We start from the raw sequence: 22,549 nt of genomic DNA on the forward strand, positions 1-22,549 counted from the left end.
GGCGGAGAGCTGTGGGTGGCAGTGGGGCACACGCGCGTGCAAGCACCCTGCACCAGGGAGGGGGTGCATGTGTGCACAGGGGGCCTTTGCACGGGGGCTGCATGTGTCAGTTGGGAGGGTGCAGGGGCCGTGGTTGTGCATTGAACAAAGCACAGGTGTGTGTGCAAGGGGGTGTGTGCACAGGGGGTGTGCATGGCAAGGGTGTACAGGGTGTGTGTGCAAGGGGGGCTGCGCACAGGGCATGTGCATGGTGGGGTTTGCAAGGGGGTGTGCAAGGGGGGCTGTGCACTGGGGCTGTGCGTGGTGGGGTGTGCAAGGGGGGCCGTGCACAGGGAGTGTACAGGGGGTGTGTGCAAAGGCATCTGTGCATGGTAGGGTGTGCAAGGGGAGCTCTGCACATGGTGGGGTGCACGGTGTGTGTGCAAGGGGGGGTGCACGGTACGGTGAGCACAGGGGGCGTGCAGGGAGGTGTACACACAATGCACGACTAGAGGGGTTGCAGCGTGCAGGCGTGTGCACGCGCAGGGTGTGCTTTGTGTTGTGTGCGGCGTGCAGGGGGTGAATGCACGGCGGTGAGTGCGTGTGCAAGAGGCTGTGTGCACGGCTTTGGGGGGGGGGGGGGGGGGGCAGCGTGCACAGAGCGGCGCAGGGCTTGCACGCACAGCTCCGTGCTGGGGTGTGCTACGTGCACGCTGCTGCAGTGTGCAGGGGGTGCATGATGCGGGGGGTGTGTTTGGCGTGCGGAGGGGGGGCAGGCACAGCGGTGCCCGGAGCGTTGCATGGTGCAGGGGCGGTGCGTGGTTCAAGGGCGGGGGGGGCCCGGGGGGCTGTCTGGTGCAGGGGGTGTGCACATTGCGCGGGGGGGTTATGGTGCAGAGCGTGCATTCTGCAGAGGGTGTGCTCTGTGCCCGGGGCCGGGGGGGTGCCCGTTGTGGCGGGAGGAGGGGGGGATGCCCGGTGCAGGGGGGGCGCGGGGGGGATGCCCGGTGTAAGCCCTGCGCGGCTGCGCGGGCGCCGGGAGGATCCCGGGGCCGTGTGCCCGCCCCCCCCCGCGGGGTCCCCCGCCCCCGCAGCGGAGCAGCCCGTTGCCATGGCAGCCCCCCCCCCCCCCCCGCGGGCTGCGCACGGAGCCAGCGCGGCCCCCCCCCGCCCCGGGGGGGGGGAATCCCCGGAGGGGCGGGGCGGGGAATCCCTCCCCTCTCCGGCAGCGGGGAACCCCCCCGCGGCGGGCACGGGCACCCCCAGTAGCCGCTTCACTGTGGGGGGGGCGGGGGGCGGGCACACCGGGACCCCCCGGCCTGCGGCGCGGGGCGGTGTTCCCTCGTTAACCCCTTCCTGCCCCGCGGGATTCCCCCCACATCCCACCTTTCCAATGGGGGGTGGGGGGGGGCCGGGGCGTTAACCCCACACTTGTACTGGGGGGGGTCCCATGCCCCCGCTGAGGGATTCCCCCCTTTGTAACGGGGGAACCCCCTCCCTGCACTGGGGAGGTTTCCCAACAACCCCTCCCTCGCAATGGGGGATCCTTCCCCTGGACTGGGGGGGCAAAGCCCCCCATTAGCCCCCTTCCACCCCCCATGCACGGAGCAGAGCCTCCAGGACCCCAGGGGAGGGGGTGCCCTGCCTGCCGCAGCCCCCCCTGCAGTCACTATCAGAACATTCCCCCCCCCCCCGGCCCCCCCGGGGGACAGCACTGCCGCAGTGCCGAGGAGGAGGAGGAGGAGGAGGAGGGTGGGCTCCGCTGCACAAAGCCAAGAGCCCAAGGCCTCTGCACCATGGAGGGGGGGAGCGGGTGAGGTTCCCCCCCACGGATGGAGGGGGGGGCACCCTGCAGCCTGGGGGACATGGGGACCAGGGAGGGGGGGGGCTCAACACTCACGTGGGCTCGTTATTTCGGCACGGAGGACCGGCAGGCAGGGCGCAGGCAGCGCGGGGGGCTTCGGTAGCGCGTCAGCTGCCGGCAAGGGCAGGGCAGCTGCCTGCAGCCTCCTCCATCGCTGCGCCTCAGCCACGCACCCCACAACCTGCTGGGGAGGGAGGCACAAAGAGCCCTCCCCCCCCCCCCCCCAGCCGAGGAATCCCCAATCCAGGCAGGAACCACCAAACAAACTCCAGCAGGATTCTGAGTGGCCGCTTCAGGGGAGCAAATCGCCCCCCGAGGCCGGGAATCCACAGCCCTCCACCCTTTATTCCTTCAACAACTCCACAGGGTTTGGGGGGGGGATGCGTGTGCTGATTTTTAATAGGGTTCAAACACAACAAACTCACAGAAAGGGGAGACACAGGGTGCGTTCCTCCCCATCTTTACCAGCTGTGCTTGGGGAGCAGGGGTGGGGGGCACACACCGGCAGGGGCTGGCCCTGCTCCTTCAGCCCGGTTCTGCAAGCAGAGGGTGGGGGAGCCCAAAACACAGCCCCAGGCTTTCACCTTCAGCTCGAGAGCATCACACCCCCTCACTGCCAAGGTGCAAATGCCTCTGCAGCCTGGTAGATCCTTGCAACCCTCCCTGCCCGCTTGCGGCAATCCCCTGCAGGGGTGGGGGCCACATGCTCCCCGTTACCTGGCTTGGGATGAACCCAATTTCTTTAATACCGTCAGAAGAAACCCCAGCGGGATGCCAAGCCCGCCATGAGTTTGTCTCTGTTTGGCAGCCCTGGTTATACACACCGGTGAGCACCAACTGCTGCCTGGCCAAGGGTTTAGACCTTAGGAAGGAATTTCGTTCCCAAAGGAGACCAGAAGAGATGTGAAAGAGGGGAGGGAAGAGGAAAACCCAGCGCCTGCTCAAGGCAAGGGGCAGGACTCTGCCGTGGCTCTGGGGCTAAGCCCCTCCAGCCCTGCCCCGGTGCTGCCGTGGGCTCCCAAGGGAGCTCACCAATTTCTTTTTGCCTGGGCCAGCGGAGAGACCACGGGGCTCTGGCCAGAGGGGAGCAGGAGCGGCACAGCCAGCTTAGAGCCTCCGTCCAGCAGCGGAGGAACGGAGGAAGCTGCGGAGCTGACAGTCCCACATCCCCCTTCCACAGGTCCACAGGGCACCTTCTTGCCTGGGAGCAGGCAGGGGAAGAAGTGATGGGAGAAGCAGCAGCTTCCCTTCTCGGGGCAGTTCTTGGGTAGAGCAGGGTCGCAGCCCCGTCAAGAACCCTCCTGTCCCACCAGCAGTGCGTGAGGCTTTGGACAAGGCCACCAGGAAAGTCACACAGAGAAGTCTGGCACCAGCGTCCTGTGCGGACAAGGCAGGAACCACGCTGTGCTGTGTTATTTCTCCCATTCCTCCTTGAAGATGGAAGGTTATTTTCCCTCTTCCCCACAACCCCGTGCTGACAAGAGCTCCTGCTCCTGTTGTGGTTCTTTCTCCCGCCAGGCAAGACCAAGAGGAGAGAGGTGGCTGGCAGCAGGCAGGGCCAACAGCAATCCCGGCCTGGAATCTCTTCAGGGACATTCCAGCAACAGTGGGTAAGTGCCTTCTTCATGGACAGTTGCAAAAATTCACCCTGCCAGAGCGTGAGGGTGCAGCGCAGCCATGGTAGAGACAGGGATGAATGCGGTTTGGCTCAGATCAGGTCTGTGAGTGGGTTAACGCACAGTGCTAGCCAGCGTGGTGGGGTCCCTACCTTGGCAGACAGCAGCACTGACGTTGCACCTTGCACGTGCTGCCCAGGCTGAAGGTTTGGGAGAGAGACAGTAGCTTTTCTCGTAAGACAACAACCAAATTCGGAAGCATGGGAGTAGTGTTAGTCTGTCCAGGTTGCCCTGCACCAGCTGCCTGTGAAGGGGTGAGCACGGTGGGGGGATGGGCCGTCAGTGACAACGGCAGGATGCTGCAGGGTCCCGAGGCAAGCCATGGCCTCCTGCTTAACTTAAATCCAAGAACAGAGAAAGACAGAAAGTGGGGGCAGGGAAGGGAAACAAAAAGAGAGGAGGTTCCTTGTGTCTCCTGTTTTCATCAGAGCAGAGCCTTGGGGCTCCAGCCCACTGTCCGTGGGGGATGATCAGCTCTAGTTCTACTTTTGGCTGTTGTAAGCCTTGTGCCTCTGGTTCATGGGGTTTTCTGGAGACTTCATCCACTCCTTCTTGAGGAGCTGCTTGAGCTGGGACAGGCGCATGTTGGGGTTCTCTTGCTTCAGGCGTGGCAGATTGACTTCTTCAAAAGCTGTGAAGGCAGCTTTCATCCGGCGCTCGGGGTGCCGGTCCAGATCATTGGCAACACTGCCAGGAGGGAATTCAGAGGGAGACACGCGTCAGCGACACCTCCCTGCAGACACCAGCCACTCGCCCCGCTCTGATCCCCTGTCAGTGCAACCAAGTGTGTACAGAATAACTCGGGTGATAAAGCAGAAAACCCCGTGATACTTCCCCTGCCCACTTCAAATACTCTCCACAGAACAACAGGGCAGGGGATGTGTCCTGTCCTTGCTGTGGAGACAGAACATCAGTGTCAAAGCGTAAAACGAAGCTGGTTCTGGGGGAGGCTTTATCTGCAAGAATTTCTCCTAAGGAAAGCAATGCCTTCAAAGGAGAGCAGCAGTAGGATATGGCCACATACCTGAGGACAGCAATGGCATCTTCAATTGTCCTGGCCTCCACCGATCCTTCCTCCAGTACCCTTCTGTTGATGTTTTCTTCCAAGGGGACCTCCAAGTGAGTCTTCTCCTTCTCCACTGCAGAGGCAGGCGGGGAAAGGGAGAGCCGTTAATGTCAAATCCAGCCCACACAGAACCCTCAGAAGAGGGTTTTCCAGAGCACTCTGAAGAAAGTGCTGAGAAAACCCAGCCAGAGTTGAGTCCCAGTCCTGGAAGTGTGCCTGCTCTGCAGCTCTGTTTCTCCACCTCAAGGTGACAGGACGTTTCTTTCCCCCCCATTTGGGTGTTAGACCCAGACGCAGCAAAACATGCAGCACAGAGCAGAGCTGCAGGCAGTTCTTGCTTTCCAAACACTTTGTCCTTCAGAGACAGTAGGTAAAAAAGGAACAGCCCTCCCCTTCCCACCTCCCAGCCCCCCCACTGCTGTCAGGGCCTTTCTATGGTATCATCGAACCTGTATCTGCATTCTCCTTCTGCTGCTGGTCTTTTCTGATTGTCTCCTCGATCTGGGCCCTGGTGACTTTGCCCGGAGTGACCTGCTTGGGCGACTTCCCTTTCAGCTTTGAGTCTTCCTCCTCCAGCAAGCGCTGCAGCTCCTTCTTGCGCTCCAGCTGCTCCAGCCGCCGCTTCTCCCTCTCTTCCTGAAAGGGAGAGAGGACCAGGTCACCTCCATCCTTACACCTTGGTAAGGCAGAGGGATCAAACCATCCCTTACAGGATCAGGGAACCTCGCTTGAACAGGAACAGGCACCTCATTTCTGCAGCTAACGCAGCACTGACCGCACCTTATCAGAAAGGACGTTGGCTGTTTCCCCCTGACCTCCAGAGAGACAGCGATAGTCCTTTCAGAATAGTAATTCCCCTGTCCCTGCCCTGTCTGCAACCATGAGCTGGCTCCCCATGATGCCAGCACTGCGAAACACAACCCTGCTATCGAGAAGGAGCAGGAGGTACCAGTCAGGACTGCTGACAATCAGATTAAATTTTCCATTTTAATTTTAATAAGTGGTCAGAGGTTGAAAGTTCAGCAGTCGTTCGAGACAAGCCAGTCAAGAGGCTGAATTTGTCCTCAGGTCTGGCTCACACCCCTCCCCACGAGCTGGGACAGGCCGTTAGACCAAATCCAACAAGCACTGCAGCTCTTGTAGTAATTTTAAAGTGCTCCAAAAGGAGTTTAAGAGCCACTTTGCCCTCCAAGGCTCAGGGAAGAGGGTGACAAGACCATGCAACAGGCCCTCAGGGGCTTTCAGCACTTTGGCTTGGAGGTTTTTTCCTCCTCTCCCAAAGCCTGTATGGTCTGGCAAAAAGAAACAACAAGTGAACATCTCTGTCTGGAGCAGCATCACATGCTGCAAAGCATTTCACATTGAGGTTAGTTATATGGACACTTAATTACGGCTCTCATCCATTATTCACAGGGATGGCACAACAAACTGATCGAGCGTTAATGGAACTGGTTTACTCAAAGGCAGCTGCGCAGCCAAACCACCCCGGCAGTAATGCAACCTGCTGCCTTCATCGGTGTTTAAGGAGTAAGAGCAGAATTACACACATTGGGGTAGGGCTCACATTGGAGATGGTAAGCAGGTCTGGGGTTTGAGACACTATTAAACAAAAAACCCCTGTAAGTTGCTCCACAGCTCAAGAGTTTAAAGAAAAACCTCATCAAAACACAGAATCAAAGCCCACAAATGCTGAATCAAAACACACCCTCAGGCTACTGCTGCTTCTGTCAAGTGCAGCAAGGACCAGGCCTTTCAATCCAGCTGGGAAGGGAAGGGATGGCTCACCTAGCCTCATTGGGAGCAGCTGGGGCCAAGGATGGGAAAAAAGCCATTAGAGGGATGAAGCCTTTATTACATCTGGCAGTCTTCAAATTCTTGGTCATTAAGTGCTTAGTGCCAGTGCCTTGAGACACAATGCCCTGGCAACTGGACCGTGCATGATTTCAAAGTGTAAACTTATTTCTTTAAGACACCCGTTTTCCCTGCCCACTGCTTTCCTGTCAGGCCTCTCCCTCTTCTAGTAAAGGCTGAGTAAACAAATGTACTCAGTCTCCCAGATTAGGAAGGATTTTGGCCACTCTTGGAATGGGGAGGGTGTCACAAACGGAGGGGGAAGACTGTTTCTCCCACCTTAAAAATTTATGCTCAGGGGTATGCCTGAGCAAGAACAGCCACGGTGCTTTGCCCATCCTCACTCAGCGCAGGGCAGGGCAGCTCCAGCTCCAGCTGGGATCTCCGGCTTGGCCACCAGCCTCCGCTTGAGCATCAGGCAGTTTTAAGGAAGAATGCAGGAGAAATCCCCAAACGGGAGAGATTAATATGCTAAAACAGAAGGAGTGCCACAGAAATCACAGAAGGTCCAGCAGGCAGAGTAAGCCATTTAATTAGATGTAAAGCACATGCAAGAGAAGCAGCACCGCATATTCAGGACACTGGTATCATGCCCGGAAGGGGGGCTAGTGCAAAGAAACTGTCCCCACACTGCTCATCCCGACTCTGACGCTCAGGGGTGACTGAACAAGGTAACCCAGAGAACCTGCTGGCATGGTGAGCACCTCAGCAAGGCTGCAGGCGTGGTTGTGACTTGAATAATTCAGGAGACAGATAAGGATTGAATACACAAGTACTAATGACCTAAGGGAAGGGGAGCAAGACATTCCAAAACAGAAATGTTATTTATAGTTAGAGAAGATTATCTTTTACCCCTGCTTATTACAGAAAGGGAACTGTCCTACAAGGCAGCTAGCTCAGCAGCCTGTCTCACATCACACAGCCCCAGCTGAGATGACAACACGTCTGACAGAGCAGAAATTCAAGGATAATGCTCTGCTGCTGTTAGCTCCTTTCAAACAAAACACTCCAAAGAGGACACATCCACTTAGCGAAGGGGAAACAGAGGTGCAAGCAGGGTGCAGAGCCTTCCTCCTGCACTGCGTGCTGCAGGGGACATCCAATTACTCCTCTGCCCCAGCTGCCAGTGTATGCTACTCCCTGCTCTCTGACATTTACAATTGAGTTTCTATTTGCAGAAAGTAAATAAGCTGGCACCCGCTACTAATTTGTCACAAGACCTGCAAAATCTACATGCTCAGGTTTCCCCCAGTGGCCCATCACGTCCAGGTCTGCTCTGCACCTTTCATGGTGCTCGGAAGCAGCAGCGTGGAGCTGCCTGCTCACTGATCCCAAAGCCCAAGGGGCCTGAAGCTGTAATTTTTGGAGACTTTTCTCAGGTTGGGCCAAACCAGACTAATCCTTTATGAATCGTAAACGTCCTGATGAAAGAGAGGCTTGGATTTCTCAAAGTGAAACATACCACAAAGCTATTAGAAAATTGGAAAGGAAATTAATAATCTCCCTCGACATTGCTCCGCTCCGCAGGGCACTGGGACGAGCCGGGGGTGAGATCCATTTAGCTGGACACTCCTGTTCCCGAGGATTTGTGTGTTGAAACGCGAGTTTCCAGCCTCGCAGAGAACCGCCTGAGCAAGGAGCAATTCATTAGCTTTCAGAACAGCTTTCCACCTGCTAGACAGAAGGAGAACAAGGTTCCACGCACACAGCTTTGAGAGCAAGCGGTCAATTGAAGCAGCAGTGCTCCCAATCAACCTCTTAGCATGAGGCCCTGAGGACGGCTGGAAAGCACGCCACCAGCCTGGTGAAGCACACCGCTTCTCGCACGGCAGAAGAGCACCACAATGCAAAAATATGACGCAGTCGGAGAGCAAGTGGGGCATAACCAACCTGGAGTTTGTCCAAGTGCTCACCACGCTCTCTGAGGTACAGCAGAGCTTGAAGATGGTGCATTGGGTTTGTGTGGCAAGGTTTTGGTAGCAGGGGTGAGGGCTACGGGGGTGGCTTCTGTAAGAAGCTGCTAGAAGCCTCCCCTACGTCTGATAGGGCCAACGCCAGCTCCAAGACGGACCTGCCGCTGGCCAAGGCTGAGCCCATCAGCGATGGTCATAGCACCTCTGGGATAACAGATTTAAGAAAAGGGGCAAAAAACCACCTGTGCAACAAATTGCAGCAGAAGAGAGGAGTGAGGATATGCGAGAGCAGCAGCTCTGCAGGCACCCAGGTCAGTGAGGAAGGAGGGCCGGGGGGGCTCCAGGCACCGGAGCAGAGGTTCCCCGGCAGCCCAAGGGGAAGCCCCCGGCGAGGCAGGCTGTGCCCCCAGCCCATGGAGCCCACGGGGGAGCAGTTTCCCCCCCCCAGCCCAGGCAGGACCCCATGCCGGGGCAGGGGGCTGCGACCCGTGGGCAGCCCACGCTGCAGCAGCTCCCAGCAGGACCTGTGCCCCCGTGGGGAGGAGCCCAGGCTGGGGACCCCCCGGGGACCCCCACTGGAGCAGCTCAGGAAGACCCACTGCCCACTGGAGGACTCCTCACGTTGGAGAAGCTGGTGGAGGAGTCTCCCATGGGAGGGACCCCACGCTGGAGCAGGGACAGCGTGAGGAGCCCTGTCCCTGCGGAGGAAGGAGCAGCAGAGATGTGCGATGAACTGACCACAGCCCCACTCCCTGTCCCCTGCGCTGCTGGTGGGGAGGAGGGAGAGAAATCGGGAGTGAAGTTGTGCCTGGGAGGAAGCAGGGGGGTGGGGGAAGGTGTTTTTAAGTTTTGCATTTATTTCTCATTACCCTACTCTGATTTCAACGGTAATAAATTAAACTGATGTCCCCAAGTCGAGACTGTTTTGCCTGTGATGGTAACTGCTGAGTGATGTCCCTGTCCTCACCTCAGCCCACGAGCCTTTTGCTGTGTTTTCTCTCCCCTGTCCAGCTGAGCAAGGGAGCGAGAGTGGCTTTGGTGGGCAGCTTGCATCCAGCCAAGGTCAAACTGCTACAGACGGGATGAAACACACCCCTTCCGTTGCCCACAGGGAGTCAAAGCAGGCATGAGGAAGTTGGTTCTGGGGGTCTGAACCCCAGGCTGGTGTCATCAGGGGTCTTTCTGCTGCACCTCTGTCCCCTGCATTGCTCATTCAACCCACCAGATTTCAGTACTGCATACCTGGTTCCACGCAGACATCCTCCGAAGAGGGAAGAACAGTCATTTGACCTGTCTCACATTTTATCTGAATAAGAGCTGGTGCTCACAGCTGAGTAATTCTGCACTGAATCAGAGGACAGGGGGGAGAGAAAGTCACCACTTGCCTGTCTGCGATACCACTGCAGCTGGGACCTGTCGGTACACAAGCTGCCAGCCCACACCCTGTGACCAAGGCTAATGGGAATGATAAAGGCGTAAAACTCACACCAAGAGTCCTTGCTCCCTCATGTACTATCTGCACTCTTCTAGCACAAGTACTCACCCTGCATTTAACTTAAATCTTTCCTCAGTCCCTGTATATAGAAGAAGTCTCCTCGCTCCTACATCACCCACACGCTCTTCCTTTGCCCTTTCCATTGAAGGCACCAAGTGAAGCTGGAGGAGAAACCTCTGCAGGACTGTGCTGCCGATGCCATGACGTGCCGGGCAAAAAGAAAGATGCCAAGGGATTTTGAGCTGCTGCTGAACAAGGAGGAATTGCTTTCCTGGCATATGGGCACTCAGCAAAGAGAGCCCAGGCAAACTACAGCCTGAACAGGGAGAAGGGCTCATCTCCCTCAGCCAGAATGTTCCAGCGGGAGTTTGGGAAGGAGACTAAAAGATGCAGCCAAATTCCCAGCGGACACCTCTGCTCCAGCAGCAGTCTCAGCCAGTGAGATCTCCCTGTACGTACCCACAGGGCACAGAGCAGTTAAACCCAAGGTCACCAGAGAGAAGAAGGCCTGACTGTCTGCGAGACCTCTGCCCTTGACAGACACCCCACCAGTCCTTTCTTCCTATAATGCTCCAGTGCATTTAATGGCTTGTCACCCTTCCAAGCCTGCCTGCAGTTTTACCCAGGACACACACGCGCCCGTGGCTGTTTCATCATGACACACTTTAGCTAATTGCACAGAGAAAACCACACTGTGATCAGGCTGATGAGGAGTGCTGCGCTTTGAGCTGCAGCCTAACTTTGCAGAAGAAGAGTGGGAAGGGACAGAAAAGATGAAAACACCCAAATGTTTAAAGAAAAGCAGTTACCTAGGTAAAACCCTAAGTCTTCCAGCAAGAAGAATGTACTTTGTGCTTTCCAGCCAGCACTCTCCAGGGAAGGAGACATGCTGTGACTTGTGCTGAAGTGCCAGAGGAGGAATACACACATCACAGGTTGGCAATATTAGCTCAGATGTTCCTTTATGCATCACAGAGCCACCAAACAAGTGTCACCCTCTGTTAGCAGAGATCAGCCCCAAAGGCTGCTCTCAGAGCAGGGGGTGGCAGTGTTTAAAGAAACCCCAAAACGCAGCAAAAGCCAACAACAGGACAGTCATCTGATGACAGCAAGTCTCACGACAGCAGGCACTGCATTTTGAATACTGAGCTTCCCTACAACCGAGTATTAACGTTGATGTGCATTGCTGCCCTGTCAGCAAGACCACCAGGCTGCCACGCAGAGCCACCAAGCCTCAGAACAAAACCAGAGCTCGGCACTCTCATTTATTTCACGGAGGCTCCGATGGTTATCTGCAGGGGGAAAAGGTTCAAAAGGGGTGCATGGGGGTTTGGTCTTGGTCTCGGCACGTCCTGAAGGCTCTGAGCTGCTCCTGCCTGCTGGTGGTGCAGGAATTCAGGAGTGCTGCATGGGTGCACTGAGACGCCATTAACGTCTTACTGCCATCGCCTGGAGAGACGGGGAAGAGCTGGAAAAACTGGGAAGAGCTGCTCAGCGCTGACTGCGAGGTGCTGAGCACATCCTCCTACACACACCACCATCCCCTCCTCCGGGTGCTGTAGCTGAGAGCGACACGAGTCCCTCCTGCAACATATGGCCGTGGCCAGCAGCGCTATTTCCATGCCAGCACCACCCGCGGAACAGCTACTTCTCCGGGGAAGTTTGACTCCTGTTAACGGTTTGGTTTCTGCCCTCCCTAGGATGAGGATGGAAAGTCATTTACAAGCTGAGTCACGCATCCCTTCCCTGCTGGGATGCGATGGGGCACAGGCAGCTTATTCCATTCTCTGTGGGGATGCTCCAGCCTGATGGCACTGGAGAAGCAGCTGAGGAAGGTTTCACCGATTTATTTTCCCCCAGCGACCCACTCATTCCTGTTTGTTGGCCACTTGCTCACCTACACAAAGCCCCAGCCTTTACTTAAGCTGCGGCAGTGCCTGCGTGAGGCTCCCGCAGCAGGAAGAGCCCCTGTGTGGGTGCAGTGAGGCTCAGAGCCTTTCTGGCATGACAGCTCCCCATCTGAGCAGAGACTTCTGCTGCTGTGAGTTGCATGTCCCCAGGGAAGGGCCTTGGGAAGCAAACACACGAAACCACAGCATTCAGGTGAAATTCAGACCTAGAGACTATGGCTATGCTGATGCAAGGAGAGGGGACAGCTGAGATGACGAAGAGAAATGACCTCACTGATTTTTCCAAAACCCACTCTGCAGCTCTGGGATGGACCCTGGTTTTCCAGTTAGCAATTCCAGCTCCCGGCACAGCTCCCCTCTCCAGACTCCCATGACCCTTGCCTGCAGGAGGCTGTTTTGGAAGCCCAGCCAAATAGGTCACTGTTGGCCAAGTCTTAAGTAAAGCAATAATAAGTCCTTGTTCAGGAAGTAATTAGGCAGCATTACAGGATTCTGTTGGGAACAGCACACAGGACTCCAAATTCCAAACATCAAGACACATATTAGGGGTGAACTCACGCAGACGTACACAGCACGCAGCTACCAAGGTCACGGGGACGTGCTGGCTTCCTGCCTGCCCGGCCAGTGTGCTCAAGTACAACACACAAAGTTCAGTAGCACCAAATTCACTGTGCACAAACCCAGTAACCCCATAAATCCCTTTTACGTTGTTCATAGAAAGTCCTGTCTGGTTAGCACGAGAGGAAAGAAATAATTTCAGAAGAGGCAGCTAAATTAACAACAACAACTGTTTCTAGAAAAATCCACAAAACCAGAAGGTAGATTTGTCTCATGCTGATGCTGGACAACGTTAAAATCCAACTAACCCAGAAATGAGCACTGAAGTGCTCTGTTCATTGAACAGAGGCAATCAGGCACCCAGGGCAGAGCAAACCAGAGCAAATCTTTTGAGAGACGTGTCCTGATGCAGGGCACACCAAGTCAGTGAGGGGAAAAAAGCTCTGTAATCCTTGACCCTGCAGATTCCTTTTTCCTTCTACAAAAATCAAAGCAAAATTAAGAAAGGAAGAGAAAGAAAGAAAGAAGCTAAAGAACTGCTTGGTCAAAAAAAATCAAGCCCTGCAGCAGAGTTCCTGATCCTTTACTTAATTCAATTTTAAATGATTCCAACAATAAAGCTTTTACTGCCTCCCTTGGGAAGTCAGCTCTAAGAACCACCAGATTTCTGAACTACACATCAAAGCTTACACTTACTCCCACACTCAGCTTCTTTTAGCTCCCAGAGAAGCCACTAGTTCCAACTCTTCTGCCTGAAACTAAGCACAGGACAACATGTGGAGACACAGCTACAGCTAGGGGCCAGAGGAAGAGAAGCAAGCCTGGATCTCACAGGCTTAGCAAAGGACCAGCTAGAAGATACCCGTCTACCTGACTAGCCATTCACCTTCCTTTGTTCCTTCCTCATCACGTGTTTGTCTTCATCCTTCCAGTAGGCATCTTCCAGCTCCTGCTGACGTTTGGCATCGGCTGCTGCCTTTGCCTCTGCTTTCCTCGCGCGGGCAGCAGCCGACTTGGTATTTTCACCTTGGAACTTCTTGGGCATCACTCAAGGTGCTCTGTAGAGAGGAAAAGAGGTTCAGACCCTTGCCCTGGACAGCACCTTGGGTTCACCATCACCCTGGGAAGCAGGAACAGCTGGAGTTTACATCATGAAGTGCCCCTTATTGCCTCACACTATTTCAAGATCCTGGGCAGAACAGATCTAGCAATCTCCCAGCTCACCCATGAGGAAGTCTGCTCCCTCTGCCCCAGATCCTCAGTGCAGGACAGTTCCTCCTGCCTATGTGTTGTGCTGCAATAACACGATAAACCAAGCTGCTGGGTTCCTGGTACTGAATCAAAAGCACAACCACCCTGCAAGCTGAAACACTCTGCTGCTGAGTCAAAACGAAGCTGGGTGCTTTCGTTCTGCACCAGCAGGCTCTGAGGGGAATTCACTGCTGCCAGCAGAGAAGGATGAAGCAGCACAAACACTGCATCACGCCCTCTGACTGCACAGAAACGCAGCCTCGTGGCTCCATTTAACTTGGATAAATAGCCACACGGATGTGCTGTATTAATCTCCCCTGCATCATTAAGGCAGGAAAAGTCCTAGAAGCCAGGCACAATGGGAGCCTCAAAATGAATTAGGCACTAAGAAAAGCCCTTCTTTTCACCGCGCTGCCTGTGCAGACACCATGCTCTGGATCTTAAATCTTTACTTTTAACGGCAGATAACTATTTGCTAAGCAAGAAACAACAGAGAAGGGCTGCTGGTTAGGGACAGCTGCTTCAGTCCCAGGCTTTCCAAAGCCTGGGCTGGATTAAATCCCTTCTCCTCCCCAATACGTGCTCTGACCCTTCTTGAAGGGCACGATCTGGGCAGAGTGCCAGGGCAAGGCTGCGGGACAGCACAACGGTGCGTGGGAGGGCACGGGTCGCTCCCAGTGCCACAAGGGCCCAGCCCAGCGCCAGGTCCCGCACCCAGAGCCGGCCTGCCCCGAGGCCAGAGCCCCGCTCCACACCAGTGTCCCCAGCACCCCACCGCGTCCTGGGGCCCTACAGAGCCCCCACCAGCCCTCCCCTCCCTCGACAGAGCCCCCCCGGGCTGCCCACCCCCATTTGCTCAGGGAAGGGACAGCTTTCCCCCTCCACCCCACCCCACATGCCCGGCCCCTCGCCCTCAGCCCCTTCCCCGAGCCCCCCAGCCCCCCTCCGAGCCCCCCACCCTCCTCGGCCCCCTGCCCTCCCCCAAGGCACAGGCCTGCCCCCCCAGTCCTCCCTCCTCCCCTCAAACCCTCCCCAGGCCTCCCTGCCCCGTCACCCCCAGCCCAGCCCTTCCCCTCCCGCACCCCCGGCCCAGCCTCTCCCCTCAGGCCGGCCCCGAGCCCACCGCCCGGGTCCAGGCCCGCTCCTACCCGGTCCCCACCGCTCCGGCCGTCGCGCGTCTTATACGTCACCGGTGCGCGCTGTCGCTCCAGCGGGAGGGGCGGGGCGGGGCGAGGCGAGCGACGCCGGCGGCTGTCAGGGCGCGCGTCCCGCCGCCGCCATCTTTGCTAAGGGCACGGTCTGCTCTGCCCTCGCAACGCGCCGGGCCCGGTTTGCGGGGAGCGGCGGGCCGGACAACAGCCGCCGCCCACGGCAGCGCCCGTAGCGTGGCGGGAAGGCCGGGGGAGAGCCCACGGTCCGGCCGCCGCCGCCGCCTCCGTTGCCCGGCACAAAGATGGCGGCGCCCCCCCCAAGACGGCGCGGCCGAGCGGCTCCTGCGGAGGCTGTGGGCGGGGCCAGGAGGGGCGGGGCCTCACGTGATGGGCGGGGCTTAGCGGGGCGAGGCTCTTTGTTAGCTGGGTGGGTGGTGCTTAGCGGGGCGGGGGGCATTGTCACAGGGGTGGGAGGGGCTTAGCGGGGCAGACCCCGCCCCATCGGCACGGCAAGACCCCGCTCCCCATTCCCCATGTCCAGCCCATCCACCCATCCCCCTGTCCCTATGTCCCCCACTCCCCCTGTCCTGCCCCTGGCCCCTGGTCCTCCTGTCCCCATTTCCCCCTATCCCTCTGTCCCCATATCCCCCTGTCCCCCCATCCCCCACTCCCCTATCCCCCACCCCTGTCCCCATGTTCCCCCATCCCCCCTGTTCCCCTGTCCTCGTGTGTCCCTGTCCCCATGTCCCTCCATTTCCCTGTCCCCGTGTCCCCCTGCAGTCTGTCCCCTGCATACCAGCCCAGCTGCACCCCCGGAGGGATGGGCACCCATGTCCCCTGGCCCCCCCCAGCCCCCCAAGGACAGGCTCCTCCAAGTGACAGCTCCTTTATTGGGGACCCCTGTCCCGCTGTCCCATCGCGGCTGGCCACCCCCCACGCCCTACACGTGGGTCTCCTGCAGCAGCTGGTCAGTGGTGGTGACGGACTCGGGGGGGGCCCGAGAGGGGCCGCCCTCCCCATCCCGCCTCTCCAACAGCATCAGGGGGGCTTCGGCCTTGCCCGGGGGTTCCTCCCCAGGGGTCCTGGCCCCCATGGGGGACACTGAGGACATCTGCTTTGTGATGTCCCACCACAGCACACCCAGGGGCAGCTGCCGCTGCTTGGTCAGCCCTGCGGGAAAGGGGGAGCCATGGGGGGGGGGCAGGCCGGGGGGGGACCCCAGTGCAGGGCCATGTCCCCACCCGCCCCCAGCCTCACCTGGCAAGAAGCTGAGCAGGACCCCCGCCACCACCGTGGTGAGGGTCCCCAGCGCCCCGTAGTACAAGTATGAGATGGCGTAGAAGTCACCCACAACGGCTGGCCTGTGGGGAGAGGGGTCAGGGCCCGCAGGGACAGCTGTGTGACATCACAGCCGGCAGGGAAAGTGGTGTGACATCACAGCAAACAGGGAAAGTGGTGTGACATCACAGCAAACAGGGAAAGCACTGTGACATCACAGCAAACAGGTAGAACAGTGTGACGTCACAGTGAACAGGGGAAGCGGTGTGATGTCACAAGGAACAAAGAAAACAGTGTGACATCACAGCAAACAGGGAAAGCAGAGTGATGTCACAGTGAACAGGGAAAGCGGTGTGACATCACAGTGAACAGGGAAAGCAGCATGACACCACACGGAAGAAAGAAGTGTGATGTCAGTAACGGTGTGACGTCACAGCGAACAGGGGAAGCACTGTGACATCACAAGGAACAAGAAAAGTGCTTTTTGACGTCACAGTGCACAAAGCGAGCGCTGTGACATCGCAGAAGCCCCCCCGCCCCAGGTCTCCCCCCTGCTGCCCTGCCCCCCCGGCCCCAAACGATGGTCCCCCCCCCGGGCGATGCCCCTCACCGTGGCAGTGCCGGGGGTTCGGCGGGGGTGGGCGGGGGTCCCAGCAGGCCGGTGCGGTTCCCAGCAGCAGTGTGGTTGCGGAGTGGGCAGTGGGCCACGGAGGAGGGCAGCACCCCCATGGTGGCGGCGCTGGGGGGGTACAGGGTGCCCCCCACCGCCACCCAGAAAGAGAGGGCGAAGCCAGCGCCCAGCCCCCCCAGCACGCCCTGGGCACAGGAGAGGGTCTTGCCAGCACAGCCGGGGCAGGGGGCTGCAGCGGGACCCCTGGAACCACCCCCACCCCACAGTGGGCTGCAGCGGGACTCCCAGAGCCACCCCCCCCTCAACGGGCTGTGTGTGGTGGGACCCCTGGAGCCCCCCAGTTCCAGTCCTCCCGCTGCAGACTCATGGCCGGGGCAGGGGGCTGCGGCGGGACCCCCAGAGTCCCTCCCCAGTCCCCCCGCTGCAGACTCACGGCCAGGGCAGGGGCTGCGGCAGGACCCCCAGAGCTCCCCCAGTCCCCCCGCTGCGGACTCACGGCTGTGCTGCACATGGGCAGGAACATGCCCAGGACGAAGGCGCCCAGCAGCGGGCCGCTGATCACCCCCATGACGGTGAAGGAGCCCTGCAAGGGGGACGGAGAGCTCTGCCTTGCCGCCCAGCGTGGGGCTGGGGGGCTTGGGGGGGTCAAGGAGCACAAGGATGGAGCTTGGCTTTGCCCCAGACCCCCCTGCCGCGGCAGCCCAGCCGGCTCCAGGGCTCTCTGGCACCCAGCGGTGCGTGGCAGATCCTGCTTGGCCAGGCATGGTGGGCAAGGGCAGGGGGCTGCGGGGTGACCACGGCCCTGTGCCGGATGCGGCCCTGCGTGGGGGGCTCACCTGCAGCACACCGCCACCCAGCAGCGAGGCCAGAGCAGCCACCGTGATGCACGAGGTGCCGTAGATGAGTGCTGCGGGGGAGACAGGAAAGGCTCAGTACAGCACGGCATGGCACGGCATGGTGTGGCACAGCACAGCACGGCATGGCATGGCATGGCACAGCATGGTATGGCACAGTGCAGCACAGCACTGCACGGCACGGCACAGCATGGCATGGCATGGCATGGCATGACATGGCATGGCATAGCACGGCATGGCCCCGCATGGCCCGGCATGGCATGGCACAGCATGGCACAGTGCAGGGCAGCATGGCGTGGCATGGCGTGGCACGGCATGGCACCATGCTGTGCACCATGGCACAGCACAGCTCAGTGCAGCACGACATGGCATGGCGCAGCATGGCACAAAACAGTGCCATGCAACACAAGATGGGAGGAGCATGTGTGGCATAGCATGGGATGGCATGTGACAGGTTGGGGTAGCATGGCACAGCACAGCACGGCGTTGCATGGCATGGCATGGCATGGCACAGCACAGCACGGCCTGACTGCCATGCCCACTCACACAGCCCCTTGGAGATGAGGGTCAGCCTCTGCGGTGACTGCGTGGGCAGCCGGGGCTTGATGAGGTCCTCGACGGTGACGGCTGCCATGGCATTGATGCTGGTGGAGGCCGTGCTGGGGCGCAGGCAGGCGGCAGCGCTCAGCCCCGATGCCGGCAGCCTGCGGGGGGGAGCCCGGAGCCCCCTTCCACGGGGAGGTGTGGGGACCCCTTGGGGCGAGGGGTGCCCTGTCCTCACCTGAGGGTCCCGCTGTAGGCGCAGGCCAGGAACAGACCCGGCACCCCCGGGGACGTCTCGAAGATGTCAAGGACCAGGTAGGGCATGTACTGCAGGGTGAGGCGGCTGCAGGGCGAGGCAGGACCCCAGGGGACCCCAGCCCCTGCAGCGGGGCTGTGCCGGGGCCCTAGGGGTCCCTTCTCACCCCTCCACCTCGCTGCCCTCAGTTTGGTGCTGAAGAGGGCAGACCTGGCGGGGGACCGGTACCTGGTCGGGGGCTGAGATGTAGCCAGCCAGGAGGGGGTCGCAGTCCTTGTACAGTGCAAACATCACCAGGCCACAGGCCACCGCACTGGAGACGATGCTGAAGAGCCCCACTTGATTCACCAGCAGTGCCCTGTGAGTGCAGCAGGAGCACGCCCGGCTGAGCAGGGAGGCAGGGGCCCTGCAGGGTGCAGGGTCCGTGCAGGGGTGCAAGGTCCGTACAAGAATACAGGGTCCGTGCAAGGATACAGCGTCCATGCAGGGGTGCGTGCAGGGGTCCATGCAAGGATACAGGGTCTGTGCAGGTGCAGGGTCTGTGCAAGGATACAGCGTCTGTGCAAAGGTCTGTGCAGGGATGCAAGGTGTGCAAGCATGCAGGGGCAGTGCAGGGGTTATGCAGAGGTGCAGGGTCTGTACAAGGGTGCTGGGTAGGTTCCAGCTCCGTGCAGGGCTGCAGGATCCATGCAGGGCTGCCAGGTCTGTTCAGGGGTCCGTGCAAGGATATAGGGTCTGTGCAGGCGTGCAAGGTTCATACAAGCATGCAGGGGCAATGCAGGGGTGCAGGGTCCATGCAAGCATGCAAGGGCAGTGCAGGAGTGCAGGGTCCATGCAGGGGTGCAAGGTCCGTGCAAAGGTGCAGGGTCTGTGCAGGGCTGTAGGCACTGGGGTCCCTAAGGGGGCCAGGCTGGTGTGCAAGCCACCTCCCCCCGATCAGCCCCTCGCCCCCAATCACTGTCCCAGGCAGAGCAGGACGCAGGGGATCCCTGCAGCACCAAGGACTCACATCCTGGCCTCCCTCTCGGTCCTGCAGGCCACATAGCGCTGGACCTGGGCCTGGTTGACACCGTACATGGAGAGCCAGACCAGTGTGCCGCCCAGCAGGAAGGTCCACACCGTGTACCGGCTCCGCGGGTCAGGGTTGAAGCTGGGCACAGCAGCACACCGCCATGGCGGGGGGTGAGCCAGGGCTGGCACCCACCCCCGGCACCCTGGGGCAGGGCTAGTGGGGTCAGCACGCACAGGGGTGCGGGGACTCACTCGCCAAAGTTCACCCTGGAGCCATTGGTGGCGATGCCCAGCACCCTGGCAGGACCCCCCACCAGCAGCACCCCCCGGATGATGACGGCGATGAAGCCGGAGAGCATCACAAAGACCTGGAAGACGTCTGTCCAGATGACAGCCTTCATCCCGCCCTGTGCAGGATGGAGCCATGAGTGAGCGCTGGGGACCCCTGGGACCCCCCTCGCTCACTCACTATGGTGGTGTAGAAGGTGCAGATGGCTCCGGTGGAGAGCAGGGATGCCCAGATGTCCAGTCCGGTCACTGAAGGAGAAGGGAAGGTGCTGAGCAGGGCCCCAGGGTGCAAACGATGCCCGGGGTGGGACAGGGCTGAGATGTCCCCAGTGCGGGGTCAGGGACACGATGTAGGGCAGCCCCCACCTCCCCACCGCACCTTGGTTGAGGATCAGGGCAGGGGCGTAGATGACGATCCCTGTATACAGCATCTGTAGGAAGAGGGGGGATCAGCACCCCATCTCCCTGGCACCGCGGGTGCTAGGCAGGTGACGGTGGCGCCCACGGGGACGGGGGTTTAGTGTGACAGTGCTGCCCAAGCCCAGCATGAGAGCGCTGGGAAAACACTGGGGTTTTCATTCAAAACAAGGCTCCCACCGAGCACTATTTGCTTTGAGCATGGAAAACAAGAGCACGGGAACGAGGACGCTTCCCAGGGGCTCAGGGCAGCACCAGCACGGCCAGATCCAAGCCCTTGCTGGGTGCCACGTCCCCGCTGTCCCCATCCCACCCGTGCACCGCAGACACGCACCGTGGCCACCACGTACTGCAGGGTCCCGCACAGCCGGACGCCTCTGCTGAACCGCCGCTCTAGGTACTGGGGACAAGGACAAGGCAGCACGTCAGGGCTGTCCCAGCATCGGGGCACCCCAGGGGCTGTGCCGGGGCAGGATGGGTCCCCCCTCCCCGTGCTCACCTCATAGGTGCTGGTGAGCCCCAGGCGGTAGAAGACAGGGAGGAAGAGCTGGGCGGTGAGCAGCGAGTTGAGCAGCTGCCCCAGACACATCCAGAGGAATTTGGCTCCGTACCGGTACGCCTCCGCCGGCACCCCCAGCACCTGGATGGCTGACATGAAGCTGGCTGAGAGCGAGAGCCCCACGGGCAGCGCCGACATCCGTCGTCCCCCGGTGAAAAAATCCTCCGAGGTTTTCTGGCCGCCTTTGGCGAGGCCGTGGAAGAGCCCGATGCCGGTGGAGATCAACAGCATCAGCCCGAAGACCCCGTAGTCCCAGAGGCTGAAGGTGAGCCGCTCCGGCACCCACACCTCCGGGCTCCCCGCCGGGGCCAGCGTGGCGACCGCAGAGGGGGAGCCCCCAGCCAGGCACCTGCAGAGGGACAGGGACACAGCAGGGGGCCGCAGCACGGGGATGTTGTGGATGTTGTGGCACGGACAGCTAGGCCAGGGCACGGCAGCACCAGTGCATCCGAGGGCGGTCAAACTGGAGGGGGAGAAAATTCCGTGCAATTATTGACCGACACTCAACGTGCAACAGTTGGTGCACGGAGCGGTGAGAGTGGCTGATGCCCCATCCCGTCCTGTCCCATCCTGTCCCCATCCCGGGGAAGGTCCGTGCCGAGCAGCCCGTGGGTGTTGGGCTGCCAAGGGCAGAGCCCGAGCTGCAAAGGGAATTGCCCGAAATACCTCCTGGTTCCTTGCCCGCACCGAGAGGAGAGCGGCAGCGGCGGGTCCAGCTGCTCCAGAGCGCACCGGGCACCGAGGCTCCGTGGCTCCGCGGACGACGGGCACCTGAGGCTCACAGCAGGGTGCGGGAGCGATCCTCCCCCGCCCCCCCCCCCCCCCCCCCCCCCCCCCCCCGCCACCACCAGCACAAACTGGGAGGGGCAGAGCCGCCGGCGGAGCCAAATTTATCTCCAGCCAAGGGGACAAAACAAACCAACCCTAAACCTTTACCCAGAAAAAAGCAGTGGGCTTGCATGCAGCAGCCCACACAGCAGCAGGAACCCGGGGCTGAGGTGGGGAGGAGAGCAGGGGGCTGGTACGGGGGTCCCTGAGGATGTGGGGAGCGCGATGGGTAGGAGGAGGTGGCTGTGATGTCCTTGGTGGCCGTTGAGGTGGCAGTGAGGTGACAAGACCACAGTGAGGGTCTGGCTGTGCCTCCAGCTCCTCCAGCCCGGGGTGTGGGCATCTGGGAGGGACCCTAAGCAGGGAGGATGGAGCCGTCGAGGGTCACATCCATAACCTCTTCCCTCCTGCACATGCTGGCACCCGCTAACCCCAGGCCACCCCAAGTGGTGGCATAGCACCCAGCACCCCGGCGGGCAGTGTGGCGAGCACAGGAGCTGGCTGGTGGCTCCGGTGAGCACAGGGATGGGAGGATGGCTCCAGCCGTTGTCATACGTGGCACGTAGGTGTGGGGCTGGGCTGGCTTCCTCATTCCCCAGCACAAAGGCTGTGTTGTTTCGTCTGGCCCCTGGACAAGTTTGTCCCATGGGAATTTCCCTTCAAATCCTGGGGTCAAGACCAGGGAAGAGCCCTGACATGGGGACGGAGCCACTGTGGGGGCACGGGGGTACCGTCCCTTCGGAGGCATCACCAGAGGAGGGCTCCTGGTGCCCAGGGTCTGGCTCCAGCCCTGGTGGCCTCATCCCCACCGCCTGTCCTTCGGGATGAGGGGGAAGCAGTACCCCCTTCCCAGCCTCTGCCCCGGCTGCACCCCTTTGCCGGGCTGGTTGGAGTGGCAGAAAGGGAAAAAACACTGAGTGGCGGCTACCAAGCCCTGCCACATCCGCTGGTGGGTGCGTGCGATGCTGCATGTCCCCAGCCCCCAGCACATGCCCAGACCCATGGCGATCCCAAGGGCACGGTGGCACCGGTGGCACCCCAGGGCTGGGCTGGCCAGGGCAGGACTGGGGCGAAGGGGCTGAGCCCATCCTGCCAGGGCTGTGAGTGGGGCAGGGAGGGTCCCTGCAATGTGATGCAGGGGTCAGGGGTCTGTGGGCAGCATCCAGCCCC

The 22,549-nt window shown here is 60.0% G+C and overlaps 2 protein-coding genes across 4 annotated transcripts; both read right to left on the bottom strand.

The window, feature by feature from the left end:
• Window positions 1-2,214: 2,214 nt before the first annotated feature.
• CCDC124 (coiled-coil domain containing 124) lies at window positions 2,215-14,825 on the bottom strand. 3 transcript variants are annotated; one of them, XM_040589630.1, is made up of 5 exons: window positions 14,712-14,825; window positions 13,199-13,370; window positions 5,035-5,221; window positions 4,544-4,658; window positions 2,215-4,206 (listed from the first exon to the last, which is right to left on the bottom strand). In XM_040589630.1, the coding sequence occupies exons 2-5, from the start codon at window positions 13,355-13,357 to the stop codon at window positions 4,002-4,004; spliced, it is 666 nt and encodes a 221-aa protein (XP_040445564.1). In that variant the 5' UTR covers window positions 13,358-13,370; window positions 14,712-14,825; the 3' UTR covers window positions 2,215-4,001. The 3 variants fall into 3 exon arrangements, with proteins under 3 accessions (XP_040445564.1, XP_040445565.1, XP_040445566.1); XM_040589631.1 differs by having other exon boundaries at window positions 13,199-13,373; window positions 14,680-14,748; XM_040589632.1 differs by lacking the exon at window positions 14,712-14,825 and adding an exon at window positions 14,687-14,708.
• A 787-nt stretch (window positions 14,826-15,612) lies between these two features.
• Window positions 15,613-22,182, bottom strand: SLC5A5 (solute carrier family 5 member 5). The gene is made up of 16 exons (XM_040590464.1): window positions 22,111-22,182; window positions 21,218-21,408; window positions 20,492-21,014; window positions 20,327-20,392; window positions 19,955-20,006; window positions 19,757-19,824; window positions 19,540-19,694; window positions 19,286-19,426; window positions 18,505-18,634; window positions 18,259-18,347; window positions 18,024-18,136; window positions 17,460-17,530; window positions 17,120-17,206; window positions 16,603-16,808; window positions 15,972-16,075; window positions 15,613-15,884 (listed from the first exon to the last, which is right to left on the bottom strand). The coding sequence occupies exons 1-16, from the start codon at window positions 22,180-22,182 to the stop codon at window positions 15,655-15,657; spliced, it is 2,298 nt and encodes a 765-aa protein (XP_040446398.1). The 3' UTR covers window positions 15,613-15,654.
• Window positions 22,183-22,549: the final 367 nt, after the last annotated feature.

Source organism: Falco naumanni, chromosome 4 (genome assembly GCF_017639655.2).
Source record: "Falco naumanni isolate bFalNau1 chromosome 4, bFalNau1.pat, whole genome shotgun sequence".
Taxonomy (NCBI): domain Eukaryota; kingdom Metazoa; phylum Chordata; class Aves; order Falconiformes; family Falconidae; genus Falco; species Falco naumanni.